We start from the raw sequence: 27,889 nt of genomic DNA, 5'->3' as shown, positions 1-27,889 counted from the left end.
GAACAACTTCTGAATATTGTGGATCTACTGGATCTCTTATCTACTAACAGGAGGATGAGTGAGAGGAAACTAAGGCTGCTGCTTTTAATGTGAACACAGAGCACCATGACAACCCTGCTGCCAGCCTGGACTACAGCAGGACACTCAGTCCTGCTCCTCTTCATCCTCTTCAACGAGCAGGTAAATGAATATGCAAACAAGAAGCAGGCCTTTTCAATACACTTCAGCTTTATTTAGCTCTCACAGTGAGTCACATGTAAACCTGGTGATGTCTGACACACACAGACGGATCTAAATCTTTATTTTAATCCAATATGTTTCAACAGAACTTGACTCATGAAACACATAGACAAGAAAAGATGATCGATGTATGAAATCATTACCTGAAATCTAATCTAAGGAGAGTTTTTCAAAAAAGAAATAAAGTAAAGAAAATAGTAAAGAAAGAATTAAATCACAGAGCACTGACGTTTTGTGCAAATTCAATTTCATCTTCAACATGAATTCATACATTGATTAATGCAGTGATTTACACAGTTGAAAGTCTAAGGTGTGTCTTAATTTGTCGGTGGTACGACTCTGAATAAGACGAGCCTCGTCTCGCTGGTCGTTCATCTGCTTCCTCACTGCTGGAAACTCTGGGAGCTTTGGGCTTCTGTCTGAAGCGACAGAGATGCTTTTCTTCTCAAATAAAGCAAATGCTGATGAATTAAGGACTATGTATAACTACTGATGGACCATAAATTAAAATAATAGCTGTCAAATAGAACAAGCTTTTGTCAGGAAACCACGTCAGGAGTAAATGGAGCTGCGTTTGAGTAACGTAGAACGCCTTTAATCAACAATAGAATTCAATGCACGCAGGTGAAAATGAAGATATTACTTATTAAATACTCCCACCAAGTGGGTAAATAGAAATACTGCAGCAGACGGTCAGGCTGCAGATGCATCGAGGTGTGTTTTTCTGTTGATTTGATCAACGCAAAAATTATGCTGTTATTAAGTTGTGATCATGAATTCAGTTGTTGTTATTATTACTCATTACCATATTTTCCCAGCATGCTTTGTACTTTGATAGTCGCATCTTTTTTGTATGTGTAAATGAAACCTGTGTGTAAGTGTCTCATCATCTTCCAGGGCACGACTGCCTCTCATTGCAAATAATGTACTATAATAGGATGGTAGGTTAAAATTGGTTGCCAGGCAAGAACAGCAGCGCCATAATAACCAGCTGGCTGGCATGTTGTACAGGAGAATGAAGGGCTGGAAGTCTCTCTTAAATGTAACTTCTTAGATACTAATCTGTTTTCTGAATCCTCTTGCAGGGGAGCGGCTCCGTGCTTGAAAGTCTGATAGCTCAACGAACTGAATACTGGCAGAACTGCAACACGACTCTGGCAACGCTCTCACTGACAGGTGAGCCTCCGGTTCTACTCTTTAATCATCTTCATTCGTTATTACATTTGTGGAAACTTGATTTTTTTAAACTTGTTTTACAGGAATTTACTGTAAAGGAACGTTTGACACGTTTGTGTGTTGGCCTCATTCGTCTCCTGGGAATGTGTCTGTCCCCTGTCCTTCTTACTTACCCTGGATCAGTGAGGACCGCCTTGTGTTTTAATTAAAACATAGAAGTCATTGAAGCTTTGACTATATGACATAAATGACTGTTGCATAATGTGTCTTTGTGCAGACGGCTCCAGGAGGGCTCACCGGGAATGCCTGGGGAATGGGAGATGGAGACAGAGGGAGAATTCCTCTCAGGCCTGGAGGGACGACTCAGAATGTAAGGAGGACCATTATTTCAAAGACAAGGTGAGGACTTAGATCCTGCTCCCTCTAATTGTTGGAGCAGAAAATACGTCTTTTTATCAGAAACATGTAATTCCATAGTGTGTGTGTGTGTGTGTGTGTGTGTGTGTGTGTGTGTGTGTGTGTGTGTGTGTGTGTGTGTGTGTGTGTGTGTGCAGGAGGAAGAAATGCTTCGCCAGACTGCCCTCAGACTCATCTCTGTCATTGGATATTCCCTTTCCCTGTCCTCTCTGGTCCTGGCTACTCTCCTTTTAGGCATGTTGAGGTCAGTGGGTTATGAATATAGTATGAATAAAAACATTTTGTAAGGAGAAAAGTGCAGAAAAATATCATCATGCTGTACCCACAGCTGGACATAAGTCTTTTTTATAATTTACGTTTTATTGAAATTGGTAATTAAACATGTATTTGTCCTTCACTTGTCTTGAATCAGCTTCTATCAGTCATTCAATAAATAACCGACGATGTGAATGGTGTCGCAGCTCTATTTACAAGCCTATGAGAATGACAAATCTTTACAAATGATATTATATCATGATCGTTTTTTCATGTTTGCCCTCAGTAATGCTCTTATCTTATGCACAGGAAGTGTGGATCAATGCCTTCTTCAAATTGCCCCTGTGTCTGCTTACCAGGAAGCTCCACTGTACCAGGAACTACATTCATATAAATCTGTTTGTGTCATTCATCCTGAGAGCCATGTCTGTCATCTCTAAGGAAATCGTTTTGCACATCATGTATTCCAAGTTGCCCAAGGACGACCCGGGGTGGAACGCCTACTCGAGCTCTACGGTATCAACAATCAGAAACCTCTGACGATGTAAAGCACCTGTGATTTTGAATCAGCCAAACTAACGGGACACATTTCTCAACCTCCGCAGATAGCATTGATGTGTAAATTGACCAAAGTGTGTATGGAGTACTTTGTGGCCTGTAACTACTTCTGGCTGTTAGTGGAGGCGATTTTCCTTCACACGCTGCTCTTCACAGCCGTGCTGACCAAGAGACGTCTGCTGAAGAGATACATGCTGTTAGGATGGGGTAAATCATTCTCCCTCTCCTCGGACGCTCGAGATTCCCCTCTCAGTGTTTGACGTGTCATTTCCTGCCTGTTACAAACCAACAAAGTAGTCATAGGTTTACAATTTAGAGATTTGTGTAAACCAGACCTTCCATCAACATAAACATCACAAAAAAAAAAACAATTAATGTCCCTTTACACAAAAACCAATAAACTGCACTTTGTGACTGTTTCACAACCTGCCATGAAATAGAGAAATAAACTATATCTAATGAAATGTAGAGGTTTAGTTAATTACAGGCAACAGTAATTAGTTGTTAAATAAAATAATGTGCGTTTTTAAAGTACGAATGCTGTGTAACAAAAGTGAATTAAGTCAAAATTGAATTGGTTTGACATGGAACATGGACAGCAGTCTCCTGGGTGAAAGTTCTGTGTTTGTCTTCATTATATTTTACTTGGTCGTTTAGTTTTTTTAGTGTGTGTGTGTGTGTGTGTGTGTGTGTGTGTGTGTGTGTGTGTGTGTGTGTGTGTGTGATTAAACGTGTTGCATCTTATCCTTTTATTACTTTTCAGGAACACCCGTTTTGTTCGTAACACCGTGGACAGTGGTCAAGATTGTTTATGAAAACACAGAGTAAGTGTTTCACCATAAATTAACTAAATCAATTAAAGTGTCTCCCATTGCCTGACCTTGTTAAACTCCTTCCATTCCTTAGATGCTGGTCAATCGTGAACAGATGGTTCTGGTGGATAATAAGGGGCCCGATCACTTTGTCAGTGCTGGTAAGTTTCTGAACCAAGCCGGTTATTTAACCTTGTGGTTTATGTTCTATTGGTTTTAACACACAAATTGTCAATTTTATGGCCACAAAGTGATGTTTTTTTTAACTTTTTCTTTAGAGCATCATGTCCTTCTGTCTGGTGCACACATGAACGATGCTTCTATATATTCATTTAAAAGTAATACTTAATGAAAACGTGCAAAATGTGTGTCCATGTCAATCATTTGTATGTGAAGTTTGTGTTAGAGAAATACTTTGATGTTCATGTTCTTTTCAGCCACTGAGTCAGCAGTTTTGTTGGAAACATTTCCTTTAAATCTACCTTCGGTGTTGCAGGTCATTTTCTTTATATTCATCAAGATCCTCATGCTGCTGCTGTCCAAACTGAAAGCAGATCAGGTGAAGTTCACAGACTACAGATACAGGTATTTATGTCTGTTCCTTTTGAATCATGCCTCACGATACATTAAAACAACCTGTCAACAGTCTATAATTAAGCACTGCATGTCTGTTTTCTGTCCTCCAGCTTGGCCAGAGCAACTTTGGTCCTGATTCCTCTTCTAGGAATCCACGAAGTTGTCTTCACCGTGCTCATCGATGAATGTGTGGAGGGCAGCAGTCGCTACGCCAGGAACTTCATCAACCTCACCCTCAGCTCCTTCCAGGTAACGCCTGTTTACACACATGGCAGCTCATGTTTTCAATAAATACACATTAACCATCATCTGTAACGTGTAACCTATTTTCCAGGGGTTCTTGGTTGCTGTGCTGTACTGCTTTGCTAACGGAGAGGTACATTTCTAATGTGATTTTGCAGGAATGTTGTAATCATATTAATTGCAAGCTTAGGCCAGTCATCTCTTCTTTTTTAATGTAATTTGCTGTAATCTTTACAAAAAAGGCCCAACATCCATATTTAATCCATAGAGATTTATTCTGCAGTTCCCCTCAGGAAGGTTTTGAAGCCTCTTTTAGTGCATTGTTTTGGTCTGACCACACCATAGAATTAAATTAGCTTCCAGCAGCAGCAGCAGACAAAAACATGCATTCATCTTTTTGCAGCTAAAGATTCATATATTTCTGATCTGATGGAGACCATACACATTTCTTTATACTGGAGTTTAGGTCCAAGCTGAACTGAAGAAGCGCTGGCAGCTTCTCCTTTTCACCAACCACTTCCAGGTCAGGAGGTGTTTCCGGAGGGTTCCTCTCAAACACCTGTGGAAGAACAGACAAGGACGTCGCCCGCAGAGCTCCCAGCAGAGCGACTCCTACGACGAGGGCGGCGCCTCCTCAACACATCCACACCAGCTTCAGGTGGCTGTGCACGAAGGACGTGGAGGGCACGGACCGAGAGAGGTCAAAGGTCAAGGTTTGAAGGGCTGTAACGCCACGAGACATGACTGTCTTCCCAGGAAGAGCCTGTCTATTAGTGATGGAGAAATGACACTCGGGGAGACCATGGAGGAGATTCTGGAGGAAAGTGAGTTCTAAAGCTCGCTGCTGCTTTTATTCTCTGACATGGAAATGTTGGAAAAGACTGACATTGTTATGAAGAAACACATTCTTCCAAAGATGGTTTACAAACCCCGGGTGAACTTTGTTGTTACTGTGTTCTTGATTCATTGCAAATTAGATTTTTTTTAAAAAACGTATATAAAAAACTGAATATAAGTGCATATTATTATATTATGAGTACAACATTAACTAAGTTGGGTTTCGTTGTTCTGTCCTGTAGTTTGGACCTGTGTTAAAAAAAAATTGTTATTGTTTACATTGTGTATTCCCAAATAAAGCCACCCTTTATAGTAGACACTCATTTGTGGTTGTGTGAGTTGCTGTTGTGGTTTGGCACTTCAGGGCCACCGTACTTCACTGACAGCCTGAATCCTGATTAATAAGCTTCATGCACCGGCTACATGAAGGTTATTTCTAAAGATGATAGTCTTTAGAAAGAAGGTGTGCTGTAGGTTTGGACATCAGGGCTCAGTGGTGATGTTGTTGTAAGGCAGTAGGCCAACCTGAGCCACTAGGTGTCACTGTTGCGCTGTTCCACGGAGAATCCTGCTTTTGTCTTTGGCTAATTTCTCTATATTCCTCCAGCTCTACATGCTATCACATGGAAGCCTCTTCCACCAGTGTATGAATGTGTGTTAATGGGGAAATGCTGACATGGTGTGTACAGCATTTTGAGTGGTTTCAAGATTGGAAAGGTTATAAAAGTGCATACACATATGTAAGCCTTCATGGGGCCCTAAGCAGGATTGGATTCGGGGCCTTCCCCATCTCCTTGGCGCCGCTAAAGTGCTGTTCAGTCCGTGACTGTCGTAGAAAACGTCCGTTGACATGCACATGATGCAGCTTTCATCTTAACAAGTATATTTAACTCAAAAGGACAATACATATGACAAAATATTTAAAAAAAAAACATTTTCAAGTGTTCTTGGGGGCCCCCTAGTGGCCAGAGGGGCCCTAAGCAGCCGCGTAGTTTGCTTATGCCTCGGGCCAGCTCGGCATGTCATTGTTGAATCACTGTTTGTGTTATTGTACAACCAAAATGTTAAAATAACATCACTCATACACAACCACAACATGTGTGAAATGTCACTGTATGCACATATACGTCTAATAACAAGGGCCTCTTTTTTGTGCCAAAGATGTAATCTTTGTGTCAAGATTCAGCTGCCACCTCAAACCTTTAATTAATCAGATTCCATAAACATGTGTCATGCACAGGCATGCGCCGCGGACAAGCAGGAGCAAGACGGAGGGACTCAAGCAGGAGCAAGAGTCGTCTCCTCATAACTCTGACCCCAGATCAGAATCACACCTCTCCTCGTCTCACCGCGGTGAAAGGTTTGGCTGCTCCTAGATCAGCTGTCCGTCTCATAGAGATACCCAACAAATCATGCTCTATAATTACACTCTGATAGAAGGCAGCTGGATTACTGCAATTAACAGGTCGAAGCCGGTTATTATCCTGCTGCTGCATGGAAAAGTATTTTTCACTGGACCTTCAGATCCTCAATTAAAGGTGATTCTATTCAGAAACAATTTGTTATGTTACTTGAAATCCTCGCCAACATACCGATAGCAATGAACATTAAATACTCTGACATACATTCATTTTTAATGGTCATCTGTGGCCGTGGCGGGACCGTACAAACCCTATCCAATCAAAAAAGTCCATTTTACAAGCTGGCTTTGTCGGTGGTTGTCTGGACGACCATGTTGTCAGGGCGACCACCCTCCCTATAACAGGTGACTGTGTGACACATGGCTGCAGAAACAGACTCTACACAGGACTCTACAAGCTGCAACAGCCATTCCTCTTGTGGCCACTCGGGGGCGCTTAGCAAACAGCTGCATATTTACACATTCAGCAGACATGAAGCATCATATATTCATTATAAGACATAGTCATGTTGGACAGGTGTAAACATGCCAACAAACCAGATATATAGAGCATCATTAGCCTCCTACAGGAAGGTTCACTCGCTTTTCATACATGTTTTGGTTGAGTTTTCATTAAAAACAGCTGCTGGTTGTGTTACGAGTCCTCTTTCCTTATACATTGTAAAGTCATCCATTTCTAATATAATAAATGAGAAGTGCAACTTTGAACAGAAGGCTTTGACAAAAGCAGATCTGTCACAGGAAATGCTCAAATATTGCCTAGAGGATTTCTTTTCTGCTGAATTGAAATTGAAATATGATCTCCAGCGGTGCCAGACTGCTTAGTGAGACTCCATACTGTATATTCAGGTAAAGAACTCGATTGACTTTGACATACAGTGGATTTTTTTTTCATGAGCACGAGCCGCGAGGTCAAATTCTTGAGCTCTGAACACACGCTGACATCCACCGGACTCGGCGCTTTACAAAACACAAGCCAGAAGCCGACTGTCATCTGATCCTGTCAGACAATAATCCAAGTTTCCACTGCCAGCGTAATTAAAAAGTCAAATGAACGCTCCCTTCATACCGAGAGATGAAACAAGATAAATTACCCCGCTGTCAATTTTTTTCCACCCTCTGTTGCAAAAGTATAGCTATCATTTTGTGCATGATTTCATTTCTGCCTGCAGCCAGCAGATGCACAGGCTTTTAGTAGGAGATGAGTAACTGACACACTGGCACAAGCAGGCAGACAAGCAGCGAAGTGAAAAGCACCGGGGGGAAGAGATAAAAATGAAGAGCGGCTCATTATTGCATGAATCCTTTCTGAAAGCCGTTAATTCCACATGAATAATTTGATTTCACGGAGGAATAAAAATACCGCCTCGGCAGATTCTGTGTTGTGCAAACCTGCAGCTCGTTGCAACCTCTTTGACTTCACGCCGAGATGCACATAACCAATAAGAACACTATTGTTTTTAGGTTTTCATGGAGGTGTATGATCTTCTCTTCTTACTTTATCTGTACAAATATCTAAACCACAGAGAATAAAAACCACACAGTGAGATTAGTCTGCTGTGATCTGCCTCCCATTACAAGATGCATTCACTAGCTGATTCCCCTTCATCTAGTTGTACTGGAAACAAGATTCCTTCATGAAAATGAAAATGTGACCACAGCCAAATGCACCCATCTATGCAGCAAAGCTTCAGGATCACTTGATACTGTTTCGATCGCTGCCCACCACACACACACACACACACACTTCAGCAGCCTCCCTCCATCCCTCCCTTCCTCCCTTCCTCCCGCGGAGTGAATCCTCTCAGGCTTTCTAGCCGGGCACCTTGATTGGAGATGGTCTTCAGCTGGTCCTCCAGGTTTCTTGGCGGCTCGACTCATGACTGACAATTAGTCCCAGCTGGTAGCCCTTTTTCCAGAATCAAGTGCCACGAACAACACTATATTTCTATCACTTGTGTATATTGTTTATAGGATTAGACTATATCTTTTGTGTATATCTATCTGTATTCTTTTAAACTACCTCATGTTTGTCTAAATGTTTATTTATTTAATGTTAAATTGGGGATGAATAAAGTTATCTGTCTATCTATCTAAGTAACATTTTGAGTAACTTGTAATGGAGTATTATCATACATTGCTTGAGAAAATGAATTTTAATTCCTCGGTGCAACATTTTGTTTACATGGCAGTAACATTTATGCACAGAAAGCTTTCATTTCCCTCACTTTAGTAAGAGCAGGTTGTTGTAGGTTTTCACAAACAGCCTGGTGACGTCAGGATAAACGTCTTGTGCTGTTTTGGTTGCAATGAGCCTCCTTGCAGAGTTCTATCTCTGCACAGGAATGTTCCCTCGCTGAGGTGTGTGTTGGTGGTTGTGTATTGTTCTGCAGGAGTGTGTTGCCGTGCTGTCAGACGGTGGTGTGGCTTTAGGCAGGAGAAGTGTGTGTGTGTGTGTGTGTGTGTGTGTGTGTGTGTGTGTGTGTGTGTTTGTGTGTGTGGGATGAGGGGGGATGTTCAAGCTCGTTCCTGTTTTCCTCCCTCCTTCCCTCCCTCCTCTCAGGGTCAGGTAGCAGGCATAACACACTTTCACACACGCGTACACACCCTCTCTCTCTCTCTCTCTCTCACACACACACACACACACACTCCGACAGCCTCAAGAGAACACACACATGCTTCACTTCCTCCCCACCTGGGCGAAGACGACATGGGCGCCGGTGAGCTGTGAGGATGGAGAAGAGAGTGTGTGTGATCCAGACTGACTTCCACCAGTACAGACCCACCGTCAGACCTCATGTAAGCAGCCTGCCTCCTTTCCTCTCCGCTGGTTCCTTCTCTGGGTGACTGTCTCCTTGTCGAGGTCCATCTTTATACCTCTCTGTACCTTCTCCCTGGTTGAGTCGCTCTCCTTCAGTCTGTTTTCTGTCAGTGTCGGACAGCGTGTCGTGGGACTCCTCCTCGCTGAGGCCTCGCCTCTTAGAACGAGGATTCACACACACGCAGCACACACACATGCTGCATCACATTAAAGCTGTGCGGTTTTCTCCTCTGATGATACTGCATGCAGCTCATCATCAGGAGTCAGAGAAAAACCCTTTGAATCTCTGTGTGTTTATCATGTCATGCATTTGAAAGCTGCTAAATTGAAAGGAACGTACAGATAATATTATGTTTGGGTCCGTTTAGTTGAACATAAACACTGTCCGTGTTGTCTATAATTGACCTGCAATGTCAGGTATTTGGTACCTGACGACAATCATGTCACTGTAAGCTGCTTTAATTATATCTGACCTGCAGCCAGTTGACCACATCAGTGCAAGTGAATCATGAGAAGCTTCAGTGATCAAAGGCTGGCCGTGTCTTCCTGTAGACCTGGATCCAGAGTTCAGCCAGAGGCCAGGCTTCACCCTGCAGTCCACTAACCTGAGGCTGTACGGTACAAGTCTGGCAGAAACACCATGCACTACAAAACCAGGTCCGGGCTCATTTCAGACCTCCAACTCTGAACCTCTGGCTGCTTGCCCTAAACAGGCCAGAAAAGTAACAGCAGATGCAGACAAATGAGCAAACAACGCAAGAACAATCGCAGGAAATTGTGCTCTTGAAGCGCCAGGCAGGAGCCTCCCTATGATGTCATCAACCTGCACCTGTTCACTCCAGGCACTACCCATCACCAACCATGTAGTATATTGAGAAAGTATGTGAAGGGAGTTGGTTTTGGTGGATGAAAAGGTCACCCTCAATCTCTTATCATTGTAGTGTTGTTCCAGTACGGTTAGGTTTATGCAACAAAAATCTATTCTATATATCTATTGGCAGAAATGGAATATTTTCATGTGAATAATCACCTGAAACCTTCTACAGAAGCCCAGAACGGACAAACCTCACATTTGCTTTAGATAGGGATATCAACATTTTCCTGTTTCCGTGTCAGTTGGTTGCAATCTGCAACCACGCCGTTGGGTAGAGCCAATTCCCACACACACACTAGACCTTTAAATCTATTGTGACTGACGAGCACTACTTTGTTCCTGGGTGGCATCATATTAGGAGGTCAGTCGTTGGAATGGAGATCATGGGATTAATATTGCAGTAACCTCCACTCAGATTAGACATGCCAGGAAAGGGGTGTTCCTTGAGATAATCCTGCATTGTCTCGGAAAAATGTGACACACATCATCATATCGAATACTCATTAAAACGTGTTTTTCCAGAGTTATGAATCTGACAGTTGGAGAGTTTGTTTTTCTGGGAGGAGTGTGAAACATGTGTCTGTTCAAGTGTAAACACGAGAACTTTACAAAAGTGTAACTCGCATTCATCATGCAAGGAGGGATTGTGCTGCAACAAAGAGAGCATTTAATGCGTGGGTTCTCAACAGCAGGGGATGGCTTAAGACGTTGAGCCCTGTGATCACGCTAAAGGTGAACCATTGATGTGTCACATTTATCTTTGCTGCTTTTTTGGACGACATCCTGCACTGACAGCTAAATATATTGTGTGTTTAACCTGACTTCAGCTACACGTCACCTTCAAGTTCAGGTGTGTCAGCAGGTAGATCCTCGCGGCTGTTAAAACACACGTCCTAAATCTTCATTTTGACAAGAGGGCAATTACAGCTTACCACATTTCCCTGTCTGAATTACCCACTGACAAAGGTTGGAGAGGTAACTCTGAGAGCTGAGCTAATCACAGCTCTTTTCCAATGGCACAGATACAGGCGCTCAAGCAGCAACAGGTTTTACTGTGTGTGTTCTGGCTCTTCTTCACATCTCCCTGTGGAAATTCAGCTCAAATCTGTTCTTCCCAAGACGGAAACATCCTGCTTAGTAAATCCACACTTACTTGGAGAGTATTGTTAAGTGTTGACAGACACATTGGTTGCTTTGGTCCGTGCAGGTCTAGGCTGTTCTGTAACATGCAGTTTGAGTGTTTGAGTCTTTAAGTACAATAACTTCCGTCTTATGCGAGTTTAACGTCAGGAAATAACAAGTTGTTAGGTTTTTATATTGTCAATACATGATTGGAGTTAACTGATTGGTTTTTTGAGTGTCTTCTTATGATATTGCCGAAAGGAAAGCATATTTAAGTTGAAAAGAATTGGTCCGAGCACAGAACCCTGTGGAACACCGTATCTAACTTTAGTGTGGATGCCGCTAAATTCCTTTGTTTTATTGTTTTCCTTTTTAGGGGAGTCGAGAGTCGTTTGCAGTAAGCTTCCAGATTCATCTATAGGAGAATCTGGGAGGGACTAAAATTAACATTAAGACATGGCATTGAATAAAGAAAGACGGTGGAATCACTTCCTTAAACTTGTATCTGATTTAAGGACTAAACTTTATAGAAGTTGTAGTGAATGCAACCATAATGATTTTGTCATTGGTATATTTTTATTACAACACTGTATGTTGCATTTTTTTAACAATGGTGCTTACCCGAGACTCCAAACAGAAGGGAACAAAAGTGAGACTCGGTCAGAGAGACATATCAGGCGTTTTCTGTTTGTGTGAGTGTGTCTGCCGTTGCAGCAGCACATTCATACCCAGCAGGCAGGAGGAGGGAGATAGAGGAGCTGAGGAGAGCGATCGAGCAGTGTGACCGATTCCTTTCTAAGGTCCAGGAGCTGGAGGAGCAGAACAGCCAGCTTAGCAAGGAAAAGAATGAGGTCGCCACTAAATACCTAGCTTTAAGTCAGCCGCTCTGCTCTGCTGAATCACTCCTTCACTTTTCAATTTTGTTCCCCTTTCAAAAACTAATTCCTCTTTTGTTTCACTGACTTGATACTTTAGAACGCACATGATTTGTGATTCAGTCTGAATTTATGCCTTATAAGGGATTTTGAACATGGTCATTATACAAGCCGGTTGGATGAAATTAAGTGGATAATGATACACTAGCAGAGGGAGAGAGATGCAGCCACCATGGCAGCCACTGTGTTCCAGCTTGTTCTAATGCTGCTTCTCTCTCTGTGGGTTTTTCTTGCTGTGTTGACCATTTTCCAGCTGATGGTTTTATTGAGAGAGCAAGTACTGTGTGTTTCTTCGACTGCTGTCATAGTTCTGTGAGGCACCATGTTGCCTGCCTGAACTCTCAGCCCATCTTAGACAGACAACTCACGTTTAAAATGTCGATCGATAGCAGCAGAAGTTAGGGTGTTTTCACACTTCAACGCCACCTCAATACATGCTTGGAGTTTAACTTACTAATTGGTTTCTTCAGGCTTGATCGATATAATTGAGTATCATCTGCATAGCAATGGACATTTATTGAGTGTCTTCTAATGATATTGTCTAATGGAAGCATATAAGTTGAAAATAGAACCTTGTGCTCATGGAGGATTTTTCATTAACATAACTGAGATGGATTGGATAAATAGGCTTAAACCAGCTTAATGTGGTAATGTGGCTGCTAGATCTGCTCATAATTGACTGCTTTCTGGTCTGCGGCATCACGTTTGAGATGGATCCATCTCGGGGTGGCTTTGCCTGCCACCATGGACTACTACTGTTAATACTGGCTGTTCTGACATCTCCTCTACAGCCCCTCACAAACCTGTTTCATGGAGATGTCCTTAAGGATTTAGATGCTATCTTTGTTCAGGAATGCCACAAGCATGTACTGATCAGACCGTGATAGCTATCAGAGATGCAGGGTGGTGTTGATTTAGCCTCTGCAAATGTACACAATGATCTGGGTAATTATGTTAAAATGTCTTTATTTGAGATTCAAAAAGTTTGTCTTGCAGCAAACTAGAAAACTAGCTAATCGTCAGACCCTCCGGGGTGTTGTTTGGGGGATTGTTGTGAATTAGAAACATGTTCCAGTGAGTTTGGGTTTTGTTTTGCAATACAATTGCAGGAGCAATGAAGATGGCAAAAAATAGGTGCGATTTTTGTTGTGTATGAAGATGTTGTAAATGAAATGGGGTCTGACACTAAATCAATGGTTCTAAAAGACATGCTGTAGCATTACTCCAGCTGTCTGTTTAGCGGTGAGAAGCTTAGGGACGGGAATGAGGACCATCTTGGAGAATCTGTCAATTCCAAGGAAGGCCACCAAAACTGCTGTTTGACCACGGATCCTCAGAGTCCCTGACTTCATGGTGGTGTAGTGGATAGCACTGTTACCTCACAGCGAGAGGGTCCAGTGGTGTTTGCATGTTCTCCCCGTATTAGCGTGGGTTCTCTCCGGGTTGATCAATGCACTAGAGGCCCGTCCACTATGTACGGCCAGGGTGCGTATCACTATGGCATAGTCTGACGCCTGCCGCTGACCTTGCTGCAGGGAGATGATGGAACATACGGCATCTTCGCCGATGGTACTTGTGTTGAATATCCGCTGGAGGGCGCCGGAGAACTTGCCAACTGCCGAGCACAGTGGTAACTATTGATGCTAATCTGCTGTGGCTCAGGCTTCGGCACTGCTGGATAGGTGAGAGATAATAAAAGCCACATTGGCTCTCTCCAAGTGAAAGAGGAAGCCTGCAGTTTGAGACTGATGCATGACAGCTATCCTTATATCCAGAAAGCAGTCTGGACAGGACAGGGAAGCAGGGCTGAGGAGAGTGGAGTGAGGAAAACAGAGGAAGTATAGGCGGCGTAACCTCAGGGAGAGTGGTTGCTGGAGCCGGTCAATCAGTTGACCAACGTGGCTGTTGACGGTGACCTGGAATGACTCCTGGCCGTCAGCTAGCTCCCTTCCTGCAGCGGTACTCAGCGGATATCTCCACCTCCTGGTGGTGGATCTTTGGCTCTGTGCCTGGATTGCCGCACCGACAGTGTCTGTGTTGGCTAAGGTCCATTACTGGCCAGATTGTACTGTAACACTCAGTACAAGGCACAAAACCCAAGACGCCTGATACAAGTCAAGACAAGTCAAGATAAATGATACAAGAGGAGAGGTTTGGACGGGGAACCAGAAACTACATACAACCAAAAAAGGAAAAACTCAGTAGATTAGACATAAATCTTGTGTATACAGAAATACTTTTTTGTGATTGGTCTGCTGATGAGAATATGTGACATGACGTCACAGGAAATATTTTTCTTTAAAGTGTATCTGACCTCTCTCTCTCTCTCTCTCTAGTCCTCAGACAGTGAGGTGAGGAGGCTGATGGAGCAGCTCCTTCAGAAGGACGAGGCTCTGCAGAAGCTCCAGAAGGAGAAAGACCATCTGTGGAAGCAGGTGAGTGGTTAGTGCTCAGTGTTGTTGAGGTTCAGGGCAGGACACGGCTGTGCAATAAGCATTCATACAGTATTAAAAGGGCCATTGCAACATTTTGCTATTCCACAAATGAGAAATCTCAACGTCTTTCAGCCTCCGATCCTTAAGATAGATGAAGTTTTCATCTCCAAAGCCCAAGCCGAGGCCCTGATGACATCGCAAGAGTTATTTATAAGTTTCCAAGATGACAGGAAATGAGGGAGAGCGTGGGTAGAGCCGAAACATTGTTTCACAAACTGACTTGCTGAGCTGATATATACAACATTAGAGACGTCCTGTAGAGATCCAATATAATCTACCAAAATCTATTGTTACATTCAGTGTTTTTACCACATACTGTTTGTGTCCTTGATCTAAGAAGTCTTTTGAATGCATTTTGTTCTCATGAAACGTCTGCAAAGCAGAATTAAAACATATTTTAATCATTTAGCACAATTAGTTCCATACTTAGATATCAACAGAACAAACTCCATTTGCTGATGAAGACTGATTGAAAGTTCTTCAAACATCTGTGAGGACAATGTAGCATCAGGCCTCTTCCCTTTGTATTCTTTTAGTCCTTTTTAGAGAATACTTCATATTTGAGCTGTTTCAGTGAGTTTAGAGTCCTGTTTTTTATCCCCAGTTGATGTAAAGACAGAGTGAAAACCTCTGATCCATCACATCAACCAAACGACTCCTATCTTCTCGAGTACCAATGTGGCAGACAGACGGACGTTTGGATGCTCTGGTCATTAGTGATGAAGGGACACATGTGCAGCGCAGACTCACATCCGTCCCCGCATCCGTCCCCGCATCCATGTGTTCACAAACATCTTGATACAAGCTGAAGATGAGAGTTCATGTTATGTACCATTCAGCATTTTTAGATGTTGTTAATCAGTGAACAAGTTTAGTTTAATGGTAGGGGGACCAGAAGAAAAGGGTCAGGCGTTGAATGTTACCAATCAAGGGAGTCATGGAGTCACAAGAATCTTTTAGATAAAACTCAGGTATGCTTTCTATAGTCAATAACAATGAGAAGGGGAAGGTAAAGAGTAACATTAAATATAAAAGATCAGATGCTCTTTTTTTGTCCCTAGTGATTACATTGCAGCATGTTTAGCAGCTGCTGTTCAGTAATGGACCAGTTTTAAAAAATGTTTGTCCCTTGTCCATCACTTAGACACAAAAACATAAGAAAAATGCCGAAGTTGCCCTTTAATTATTCCCTGCCTGACATCATAGTTGGGAAAGTTCCTGCAGAGCAGGAGAAGACATCGTGCAAACTGTCTGGAATTGTACTTGTAAGTGAGTTTTCCCTACCACACATTATAAACATTCATTTTTGGTGTGAGCAGTGGAAAATCACAGCAATGACTGCCTGGCACCAAAGATGTCGCCATTTAAAACACCATCGTCATGATTAGACTTTTTTTAAACGTTTTTTTGCAGCACATAATGACTGCATGATTGAGATTTGGACAGCATTATTTCTTTGGATCGTATTGGTTTCGGTGCACGAGTTAATTGAGTGTTTAGTCTGCCTGTGTGGAGCCCTGAAAGACGTGTACTGAGGCTCTCCTTGTGTTGTCTTGATACAATCAATCCCGTCTGAGAGCTTTTATGTGCGCTGGAGATAATATGTTTTGTCTGGAGCGTTTGAGATGAGACATAGGGAAATTTGAAGTTCAGGTGGGGCTTCTTCACTCTGGGATGTTTCCTCCAAAGGGTTGGAAGAAGAAAAAAGAAAGAGCGCCTTTGTCTCCGATTGGAGGGCGAAAGGTGAGCCGTGTGTCTTTGAGGGCCAGCATGTTTTCACATTTACCGTTGCTTTGGCATTCTCCCTATCTCACAATGAAGCCTTTATACGTGACCTCTGTGTGACTGCATGTTACGCACGTTTCTGCAGGTGGACACGGCAGCCTCAGCTCTGCCGTCACATATAAAAAGGTCACGTGAATTTGTCCAGAAACGTCAGAGGAATCAAAGAGACACCTTTGTCGGTCTTCAGCGGTGAAGCCGCCTCCGCCTCCGCAGCGAGCGGTGATTTAAAGCGGTTGTCTTGAAGGGATTGTGATGTATGTGGCCTGCAGGCCTGCAGATCTTCGTGGTTTTACTACGGCGGTTGTAAAGCAGGTCCATAGTGCTGTAAAGATTCACATCACAGAGAAGATAAAGCACAGGGTTTTCCAGCTGCCTGTTTGCTTTATGCCAGATGTTTTACTGGAGATAATATGCTTTTATGTATTTTTTTATTTGGATGAATAATTGATAAAGTCACTTTTCGTTTCTATTTGGGATTAGCACAACAAAGCTGTGATCACAACACAAGTGTTCTTGATTTATACACAAAGATTCAGTGTTTCTTTTTTGCAATTTATGCACAATTATTATAGTTTGAGTGCAGCAGGGAAAAAGAAAGCTGAAACTTTAAGCACATGCAAAATCTCCCAGATAGAGCAACTAATATACATTTAATTTAAAAAAGCCCTTTCTGCTACAGAGTAGTCCAAATTGAGTTTATCCATGCAGTCTGGCTCAGACATCTTAACAATGTAAGTACACTATGTTTTCGACAATTGTATTAGAGCCACAGTATTTATTTTGGGGCTGTGGAAAGTAGGAATTTAACAAGAAACAGATACTAGTGAGTGGGGAACTGGGAGGCAGAAAAAGGCTGTGCATGCATGAGGGGGTGTGGACAGTAAAATGCCGAAGGGGATCAACAAGGAAGCTGTGTGTGTGTGTGTGTGTGTGTGTGTGTGTGTGTGTGTGTGTGTGTGTGTGTGGGGTACAGTCAGTCAGTCAGTTGGGCTGCTGCTGCCTCACCATGGCTGTTCTCTCTGCAGACGTCCTGCGCTGGCATGTGAGTTTTAATTCATCACTTTGTTTGTGTTTAACTTTTAAAAATACTGTTTAGAAAAGTATGAAGTTGTGTGTTATTTGTAGTGTTAAGCTACGATATGCCCAACCTCACTTTTGGGACATTAAAGAGACGTTTTGACTCTACTACTCTACGCATTGATAAGACATCTAAAAGGCTGTATAACTCCAGGATGCGTGTTGATTTTGTCTGGTTTTGGGGTTTTGGGAGCCGTGAAGCGAGTGTGGTGTTGGTGCTGTGATGGATCTGGGCTAACTGCCGTGTCAGACACATTTCCTGACACGGAGACATAGATGGTAGTTGGTGATAGAGCGGAACATGACACAACTTGGAAGGATGTGCTGCCTGGTTGGGAAACTAGAGATAATTTATCATTCGTGGAACGGAAATGTACTTTGGGTTCATTATTAATGTTGGATTATTGTCATTGTTTTGTTTGATGCAGGAGAATCTGGTTTAGTCACACTTTAAGTGCACACAAATGGCTAAAGATATATAGATATAAGAATGTATTCTTGATTTGCAAGGCTGAATTAATGTATTGTCATTTGCTTTATAAAAATATAGATGACATATAAGTCCATTATTTGCTGTTTTAAAGCAGTTAAATGAAGTTTATAACTTTCTAAAGGGCAGATAAAATAATAATAACATCTTAATAGCTCATTATGACACAATCTTATGTGGAACAATGTGTTTTTTTTAATGTATTTAGTACTTTTAACATGTTTATAAACTGTTTGAAGACGTGTGTATGAATGTGTGTGTATGTTGTGTGTGTGTGTGTGTGTGTGTGTGTGTGTGTGTATATATTTTAGGGCTGTCAAACGATTCAAAATGTTCATCAGATTAATCAATAAAAATATAAATTAATATTAATGAAGAAGAATTCCCATTTTTACAGTGTATAGTAGTGTACTGCGATCATTTTAACAGCTCTAATATATATGTTTGTGTGTGTGTGTGTGTGTGTGTGTGTGTGTGTGTGTGTCTGTGTGTATGTTGTGTGTGTGTGTGTATGTTGTGTGTGTGTGTGTGTGTGTGTGTGTGTGTCTGTGTGTATGTTGTGTGTGTGTGTGTGTGTGTGTGTGTGTGTGTGTGTGTGTGTGTGTGTAAGAAGGATACATGGTGTAAACTGTTGTGAGATAACATGTATATTCAGCTGCTTTGGGAAAAAGCATGGCTTCAAGTCAGGACTGTGAAACCAAAAGAAAGCAAAAACATAACACAAATTCCTAGAATGTCATGAAAATGGCACGGATGCGTTTTGGTCTCCGGGCAGACCCAGCCCTGGGTCCGAATACAGATAATGATGGTGGCTACGGGACATTCTTGCTCTAAATTGCTACCTGGGGAAAAAGCCAGGGGCGTGCCAAATCCCCAGAGAAAGCCGAGTGCATGAAACGGCCTCACAACCACACGAGTGCTGCCCTGAAATAGCAGATCTGTGGAGGTGACGCCCCATTTGTTTCTCTGTCAGAATGATAGAGGCGCTATGTGAAACCAGGGGGGGTGGCAGTTCAACTCCAGATACGCTGCTCAGGTTTCAGGCTGTTATTCTGTTTTAGAAATGCGTTTTTTCTCTTCTCTCTCTTCAGGCTCGCATTGAGGAGCTGGAGGATGAGCTGGAGGCAGAGCGGGCCATGAGACTGAAGGTATGGACCCCCACCTATAAGGCTGGTGGAACACCTCCCCCCCCCCCCCCTCAATGAAACACAGAGCATAAGAGCTGATTTAGCTCAGCTGTAACATTCAGGCCGATGGTGTGGAGAACTGTTTGTGGTTTGGAGAGAAGGAAAAAAGAAAAGATTGCTGTTCTTTTGGCAGCCGGTGGGGTACATGTGTCAGTGCTGCACCTCCGGCCCCCCCAAACCATCTGCACCTGTGATAATAAAGTAAAGGGGGGGGGCTTGTGTTTGTAGTTAACATACAGGGCAACCCCGGAGGCGTAGAGGGACCCCGAACATCCTACTTCCTCCTTCTATTCCCCAATCTTTCTCCATCTCACACACACACACACACACACACACACACACACACACACACACACACACACACACACACACACACACACACACACACACACACACACACACTCTATTAAGACCTCACCTGCAGTTTTCATGTCACAGGTAAAAATAAAGGCAGAAATGTAAAAAAAAGCCACATATTTAATTCTGAGTGTTAACTAGAGTGACAGCAGGGGGCCCGAGGGTGTGTTTTGCACACTTCTCCCAACTCTGGGTGGCATTCCTAATGGTGCTAGCGGGGTCTCCCCCCTCCCCCCTCCCCTCCCCAAGCCAAAACGTGATGAAAGAGGCAGGCAGAGACACGCAGGTCTTTATCTGCTCGGCAAACCTGCGTCTTCAGACGAGCTCAAATATAGCATACCTCCGAGCAGACAGGCTCGCCATTGTTTGACTCCTCAGGTCAGAGAGGAGATATCATCAGCAGATAGAGGCTGACAGACGGAGCGCTTTTCCAGCGGATCTTTCCCTGACTGGAATGTCTCTCTCACGCACTGTATATACTGTATACACACACACACACACACACACACACACACACAGATGACATTAATACCTGAGCATTGGACTCCATATCAGGATACATTAAGGTGAAGCCAACATGAGAGAAAAGGGAACTTAATATTCTGATATAAACGCTGTATCCACTGAATAATATTCAAGGTGAAGTGAATGTATAGCGAGCTGCTGTTTAGCTTCTTTGCACATTGTTTTCCTCCTAAAGCGGTCCATATTTTCATCAACACCCGTCAGCATCTGTTTCAGCCGCGGCAGACAGCTGTTTCCAGCCAAACAGCCTAGTGGTTAGCGCCGTGGCCTCACAGCTAAGAAGGGGGGCCCGGGTTCCTCCTGTGTGGAGTTTGCATGTTTTACCCGTGTTAGCGCGGGTTCCTCTCCGGGTTCTCCGACTTCCTCCCACATTCCGATCACGCAGTGTCAGCGGGGGATCAGCTCCAGCCCTCCCGTGACCCTTAACAGGATAAGTGGTGACAGATGATGGATGGAGGGTCTCGTTTGCTAAAAAAAAAAAAAAAGAGGAGGGGGACAAAAAACAGAGGATGTTTGACATTCATCACCAAAGGAAATACATAGACAACTGATAACATGTTTTTTGTATTGGAATCATTAAAAAAATTTGAAAAAGGTTGTAACAAATTATTAAAAGAACATTTTCTGTCACTTTCCTCTGGCTTGCATGCGGACGGTTTGGCTTTTTATGAGTGTGACTAAGATTCCCTCTCCCACTACAATGGCATCGTATTTGCTTTGAAGTCGTGTTTGTTGGGCCACCATGGTCTGGTTAGTGGAGAGAATCAGCACGCTATGAACAAACTATCTGCACGACTACATGGAGCGCTAATGGAAATTGAGCTTATAGTCAAAACCAGCCACACTTATAAGCTCCGCCCTTCCTTGCTTCAATTGAGGATCGTCATCTATTTATAGCTTTTATGAATACACTCTTTTTTATTTTAGAACCGCCACACTTCTATATTCTTTCTATATTTAAATAAAAGCTGGATAAGCTGTGATCTATATACAGCTTAATAAGACATAGCTAGTCATTCATGGTAAATAAACGTGGGTGTTTCCATGCAGCTGAGGTCAGGGGAGAAGCCTCCATCGTGTTGGAGGTTTGAAGACACGGACGGATACTTGAGAGCACATAAACACACATCGGCATGTATGCACAGAATGAACAGGGACTCCCTCCTACGCCTCCACACACCCAGATGAATGTCCCTGACGTTCTGTTAGCATGGACGGGGCCGAGTGCTCATCCAGAGAAGCTGTTAGCGTGGAGGAGATGAGTGATGCGAGTGCTCGGTGTCGACCCTGCACAGAGGGAGGGGCTGGCTTTTTGTGAGAATGAGTCCTGACCTCTGACCTCAGGAAAGATCATTTCACAATCATTTGACCTTATCTATATTTAAATGCAATGTTTTCACCCACATTTCACTGAAGGACTCGAGTAAAATCAGTCCACTCATGAATTGTGATGGTTTAGTCCAATTTAATATTGAATTATACTTTCTATATTATCTAGAATTAGTATAAATGTTTAGATTAAATGTGTATTACCATCCTTGAACTGCTCTGTTTTTTTTTTACCAGGTTGAGAAGCAGAGAGCAGATCTAACCAGAGATCTGGATGATCTCACGGACCGACTGGAGGAAGTAGGAGGGGTCTCCGCCTCACAAGTAAACTCAACCCGTCATCTCTTTACATCACGCTAAGCTAAGCTAAGCTAACTGTCTCCTCTTCTGTCTCTTCCAGCGTTAATATGTGTAAATGTGTATTTCCTTAAGAGTATCCTGATTGACCCCCTGAACTCCAACATGGACCATTCCATATGAGTCATAACAGACAAAATGGGTTCAATTTGAGTGTACCATCATGTTTTAACAGCTGAGATACCAGCTAACAATACTCTGTTCAATTTAGAAATCCAAAGAAAACAAAGATTTCCAAAGAACACATTACACAAAATACAAAAACAAATATACTAAAATATAAAACCTGATCTGCAGATGGAGGTGAACAAGAAGCGAGAGGCTGAGATGCAGCGTCTGAGGCGAGAGCTGGAGGAGACGTCCGCCCAGTCAGAGGTCCTGGCTGCGTCTCTGAGGAAACGGCACAGCGATGCCGTGGCGGAGCTGAGCGAACAGTGCGAGGCTCTGCAGAGGACCAGGGCCAAGCTGGAGAAGGAGAAGCAGAACCTGAGGATAGAGGTGGACGAGCTGGCCGCTTCTCTGGACAGTGTGCAGAAATCCAAGGTCAGGCAGTTAGGTGGCATGCATTCATTTGGTTTAGTTTTAACTGGTGAATGTAACGTGTGTGTTTGTGTCGGGCTGCAGACGTCCTCAGAAAGCCACATAAAGAAGCTGGAAGAGCAGCTGTCAGAAGCCAACAGGAGAGGAGACGACCTGCAGAGAGCTCAGACGGAGCTCAGCATGGCCAGGAACAGACTCACAGGTACATGTACATCAGGAAAACACTCATTACTGTATTAATATCATATCAGGAACAGACTCACAGGTACATGTACATCAGGAAAACACTCATTACTGTAGTAATATCATACCAGGAACAGACTCACAGGTACATGTACATCAGGAAAACACTCATTACTGTATTCATATCATATCAGGAACAGACTCACAGGTACATGTACATCAGGAAAACACTCATTACTGTATTAATATCATATCAGGAACAGACTCACAGGTACATGTACATCAGGAAAACACTCATTACTGTATTAATATATCAGGAACAGACTCACAGGTACATGTACATCAGGAAAACACTCATTACTGTATTAATATATCAGGAACAGACTCACAGGTACAAGTACACCAGGAAAACACTCATTACTGTATTAATATTATACCAGGAACAGACTCACAGGTACATGTACATCAGGAAAACACTCATTACTGTATTAATATCATACCAGGAACAGACTCACAGGTACATGTACATCAGGAAAACACTCATTACTGTATTAATATTCTCATATTATCTCATATTATATCTCATTACTGTATTAATATCATATCAGGAACAGACTGACTACTGTGCACATGTGATTTGAACCACCGACCCTCCGATTTCCCGATTACTCGCTCTAAAAAATTATATTTTCATAGATTGATTTTCTGTCTGTCATCTTTTCTTCCGAGCAATGCATGATGGTATATTATTAATGATATTATTATTATCATTGAGATGTGTTGAGGTTCCCACAACACAATCACTACATAATAACAGAGAAATTACAGAAACAAATAAACAATAATAAACTTGAAAAAAGAAAAGAATACAACGTTCATATACAGGCAAAAAAAAGAGAAAGAAAACAAACAAACCATATACATTATACACTTTATAACCACTAGGTGGCCCAATGGTCAAAAATAAATGAGAACATTGAGTGAATATAATACTGTTATTGACCATCAGTCAGTTAAACACCACTTTTTTAGCTGAATTGTGGGATCATTATATAGCATACTAATTTTTATTATACATTCAGACAGCAGTATATCATAGTGAGTGATTTCCAGATGCAGACGCAACGTTTCCTCGTGTATTTGGCTACAGAAGCTGGCACATGAACACCACTGTCTTCTGCGTGATAATCAAAGTGTCCTCTTGTGTCCCGTCAGCTGATAATGCAGACGTGAGCCGACAGATGGAGGAGGCCGAGAGCAGAGCCGGCCAGCTGGGCCGCTCCAAGGCTCTGCTCCAGTCCCAACTGGACGACCTGAAGAAACACTTGGACGAGGAGGTCAAGGTCAGTGCGACGCATCAAACATCCAGGAATGCAAACGCTCCGGGCATATATTCACACTGTGTCTCTGCCAGTGTAAGCAGGCGGTCAGCAGCAGCCTGAGCTCAGTGCGGCAGGAGTGCGAGGTGCTGAAGGAGCAGCTGGAGGAGGAGCAGGAGAGCAAGCAGGAGATGCAGCGTCTCGTCTCCAAACTCAACAGCGAGGTGACGCACTGGAGGACCAAACAGGAGGCCGACGCCATCCAGCACACGGACGAGCTGGAGGACACCAAGTACGTTGGGTTTATGCTGGGCCGTCGTACCGTCACATGTGACCCCCGAACGTATCTAAATGGTCAACTCCTTGTGTGTGTCACAGGAAGAAGCTGGCAACCAGGCTTCAGGAGGCCGAGGAGGAGGTGGAAGCCACCCAAGCCAAATGTTCCTCGCTGGAGAAAGCCAAACAGAGGTTGCAGGGAGAGGTGGAGGAGCTCTGCATGGACCTGGAGAAGGTAGGAACAGGGAGGCATGTATTAAAGTCGCAGTGTGGTGCATTTCCTGTTATCTTCATGCATATGCTCCCCGGTCCCAGGCCAGCAGCTGTGGTCAGGCTCTGGATAAGAAGCAGCGCGTCCTGGAGAAGCAGCTCGGAGACTGGAAGCAGAAGAGCGAGGAGCTGGTGGCTGAGGTGGAAGGCTGCCAGAAGGAGAGCAGGCAACACGCCAGCGAGCTCTTCAAACTCAAGACGACTCACGAAGAGTCTCTGGAGCAGCTGGAGGCGCTGCGCCGGGAGAACAAGGCCTACCAGGGTACGAGAGTGAAACGTCTGGCAGGTGAAGGAGCAGCGGAATAGTTACCACGGTTTAATTTCCATTGCGTTTATCCGACAGAGGAGGTCGCTGACCTTACAGACCAGCTCTCAGACGGAGGGAAAAGCGTCCACGAGCTCCAGAAAGCAAAGAAGAAAATTGAGATGGAGAAAGAGGAGTTACAGGCCTCACTGGAAGAGTCTGAGGCAGCTTTGGAGGTAAATACCTCCAACAAATCTGCCTGCCAGCTGTCATGTCTGGAGCCCACAAAAAAATCTCCCGGTCTGCTGTGTGTCCTTCCTCCTCCCAGGTCGAGGAGACCAAGGTGCTGAGGCTGCAGCTGGAGTTGTCTCAGGCTAAAGGAGACCTGGAGCGCAGACTTCAGGAGAAGGAGGAAGAGATGGAAGCGGCTCGGTACCTTTCAATCTCCTCTCAATCGTTTATTTGCTTCCTTGCCAAGAGTTATATGAGAAGTATAAAACTTCAATGTGAATCTACAGCCAGCAGATTGCGTTTCCAACACCCCTTAAGCTCTCTAATCAACGAGTTAGTGCTCGTTTGCTTCATCTGTATAAAGAAAACATAAATTGTGATTTAATGCATGGGACTATTTCTTGGCCAGGCGGAGGTACTTTCTATGATCTGTTGGCTGCACCCAAACTGACTAATCCTGCAGATGAAACAAACGAGATGCAACATGTCAATTAGTGAGCTTTAGAGGGAGATCATGTCATTTAGGATGGATTTCCCCCCCGTTTCAAAACTCTATGCTAAGCTAAGCTAACCAGCTGCAGGCTGTAACTTAATATTTAACGGACAGTTCATGAGACTCTCAGCAAAAAAGCAAATACACGTATTACTTCATACTTTTTAAAAATGTTTTACCACATATACCTGTTTTGCCTGCTTTCCTCCTGCTCTTTATCTCCCTTTATCCCCTCGACACATTCACAATACATTATGGCTCACTAAACTGTTTGTACTGTACCAGGAAAAGCCACCAGAGGGCGCTGGAGTCCCTGCAGGCCAGCCTGGACGTGGAGGTGAAAGGCAAAGCAGAGGGGCTGAAGCTGAAGAAGAAGCTGGAGGCCGACATCAATGAGCTGGAGCTGCAGGTGGACCTGCTCACCAAGGGCAACGCGGAGCTCAGCAAGAGCAGCAAGAGGATGCAGCAGCAGATCAAGGTGTGACGACGAGAAGGCCGACCATGTGCTTTCTGTTTAATACTCCTACTCACGGCTCGAGTGTCCCTGTCCCAGGAGCTGCAGGCCCAGCTGGAGGAGGAGGTGCGGAGCCACGAGGAGTGCCGGGAGGAGCAGGCGGGCGTGGAACGACGCTGCACTCTGCTGGTCAGTGAGGGGGCAGAAACCCGTGCGGCCCTGGAGAGTGCCGAGAGGGCCCGCAAGGCCCTGGAGGTCGAGCTGCAGGACGCCAACGAGAAACACAGCGACCTCAACAACCAGGTGATGCTCTTAAAAAATCAAACATGTGGTCGCAGAACTTTGCTGTAGATTGATGACCAGCTCAATGTTCTCGCTTGTGTGTTCAGTTCCAGATGGCTCTGAGTGGCAGGAGGAAGCTGGAGGCGGACCTCCAGACTCTGCAGCAGGAGCACGAGGAGCTGCAAGGAGAGCTGAGAGACTCCACAGACAAGTCCAAGAAGGCCAGCTGTGAGGTAAAGATACCTACATCCGACTGGTGTTGACATATAGCAATGGAGTGCATCAGTTTTGGAATGGCTGGTGTAATTGTTTCAGCTGGCCCGAGTGGGGGAGGAGCTGCGTCTGGAGCAGGAGCACACGCTCCACCTGGAGAGGGTGAAGAAAGGTCTGGAGGCTCAGATCAAAGACATGGGCAGCAGGCTGGACGAGGCGGAGCAGATCGCTCTGAAAGGAGGCAAGAAGATCATCCAGAAGTTGGAGGCGAAGGTATGAAGTGGTTTTACATTTTAACACCTGAAGGTTGACTGAAGGTCCTGAATCAATACGCTGCTGGACTTCCCTGATGTCCGCCTGCAGGTGAAGGAGATGGAGCTGGAGTTGGACTCGGAGCAGAAGCGGCACGCCGAGACGGTGAAGATGCTGAGGAAGAACGAGCGCCGGCTGAAGGAGCTGCTGTTCCAGTCGGAGGAGGACCAGAAGAACCAGCAGAGGATGCAGGAGCTGGTGGAGAGGCTGCAGAACAAGATGAAGGCCTACAAGAGACAAGTGGAGGAGGCCGTACGTCCTCACGACTTAGTCCAGACGTATATCTGACAACACCGCCCGCGTCACATGACGATGATCTTGTCCGGTTGTCATTTGCAGGAGGAACAAGCCAACATGAACTTGGCGAAGTACAGAAAGACCGTCCACGAGCTGGATGACGCTGAGGAGCGAGCTGACATTGCTGAGTCAGCACTCACCAAGATCAGGACCAAGAACAGAGGCAGCTTCGGGAAGGGGTGCTCCTCCGTAAGTTCTGACTGTCCTATGCTTCCTGTAATGTTGTGTTGCTGTGGTTAATGACTCTGAGGTCTGTCTGGTCTCCAGGGTTACAGTACTCCCTACCCGGGCCTGGTCAGATCGGCCAGCTCTGTGGGGTCAGAGGGCAGAGGGGAGAAGATCCTCAACGACGACAACGAGTCCGTCAGCTCCCTGATCCCAGCGTATCTCAACTCCCTCAAGAAGCTCATGGTCGATTAGGGAAACCGGCTCACCGCGTCACGAGTCCGAGTCCGGGTCCCGGAGCAGATCTCCAGGTCCTGATGTCTTTGGAAGAAGCCAAACGTTGGACATCAGACAACATCATGTCAAACACCATGTTGGGACTTTTCTACAATGTACTCTTCATCATGACTGCAGTCTGTAAGATCACATCCTAAAGTGTTGCCAAGTAAGCAACAAGTTGCCATCAACACACGGCTTATTATAGGTCAACAATAAACAATGCAATGTCAATATATTTTTCTAATCTATCCAAACTTTTGGACTTTATCAGATATCTGAACTTTTAACCACTTCTTTGTTTTATCGCTTTATAACGTGGCTTAATGATCCATTTTATTGTTCAATGTGAAAATGTGTTTTTTTTTAGGAAATAAAATACTTTTTTCATGTATGTATTGTATATATATATATATGGCTTTTTCAGGATCACACAAAAAACCGAC

The 27,889-nt window shown here is 44.0% G+C and overlaps 2 protein-coding genes across 3 annotated transcripts; both read left to right on the top strand.

Moving 5' to 3' along the window:
- Positions 1 to 105: 105 nt before the first annotated feature.
- Positions 106 to 5,112, top strand: glp2r (glucagon-like peptide 2 receptor; the record flags this gene model as incomplete). Its single annotated transcript, XM_084002165.1, has 13 exons — positions 106 to 180; positions 1,326 to 1,416; positions 1,500 to 1,598; positions 1,694 to 1,815; positions 1,971 to 2,077; positions 2,448 to 2,604; positions 2,694 to 2,853; positions 3,410 to 3,470; positions 3,553 to 3,619; positions 3,955 to 4,043; positions 4,145 to 4,283; positions 4,369 to 4,410; positions 4,744 to 5,112. The coding sequence occupies 13 exons, from the start codon at positions 106 to 108 to the stop codon at positions 5,110 to 5,112; spliced, it is 1,578 nt and encodes a 525-aa protein (XP_083858291.1).
- A 4,083-nt stretch (positions 5,113 to 9,195) lies between these two features.
- Positions 9,196 to 27,837, top strand: LOC311008384 (myosin heavy chain, skeletal muscle). 2 transcript variants are annotated; one of them, XM_084002031.1, is made up of 19 exons: positions 9,196 to 9,333; positions 14,623 to 14,721; positions 19,225 to 19,281; positions 21,769 to 21,855; positions 22,186 to 22,431; positions 22,513 to 22,630; positions 23,827 to 23,954; positions 24,026 to 24,222; positions 24,309 to 24,441; positions 24,522 to 24,738; positions 24,820 to 24,956; positions 25,049 to 25,152; positions 25,730 to 25,922; positions 25,998 to 26,201; positions 26,288 to 26,413; positions 26,496 to 26,666; positions 26,757 to 26,957; positions 27,045 to 27,191; positions 27,270 to 27,837. In XM_084002031.1, exons 1-19 carry the CDS (start codon positions 9,268 to 9,270, stop codon positions 27,420 to 27,422), a joined length of 2,784 nt encoding a protein of 927 aa, XP_083858157.1. In that variant the 5' UTR covers positions 9,196 to 9,267; the 3' UTR covers positions 27,423 to 27,837. The 2 variants fall into 2 exon arrangements, with proteins under 2 accessions (XP_083858157.1, XP_083858158.1); XM_084002032.1 differs by lacking the exons at positions 9,196 to 9,333; positions 14,623 to 14,721 and adding an exon at positions 17,535 to 17,608.
- The last annotated feature ends 52 nt before the right edge of the window (positions 27,838 to 27,889 follow it).

This window comes from Eutrigla gurnardus (genome assembly GCF_963514095.1).
Source record: "Eutrigla gurnardus genome assembly, chromosome: 22".
Classification (NCBI taxonomy): domain Eukaryota; kingdom Metazoa; phylum Chordata; class Actinopteri; order Perciformes; family Triglidae; genus Eutrigla; species Eutrigla gurnardus.
The sequence above is the reverse complement of the archived record's forward strand: the minus strand, read 5'-3'. Positions and strand labels throughout refer to the sequence as shown.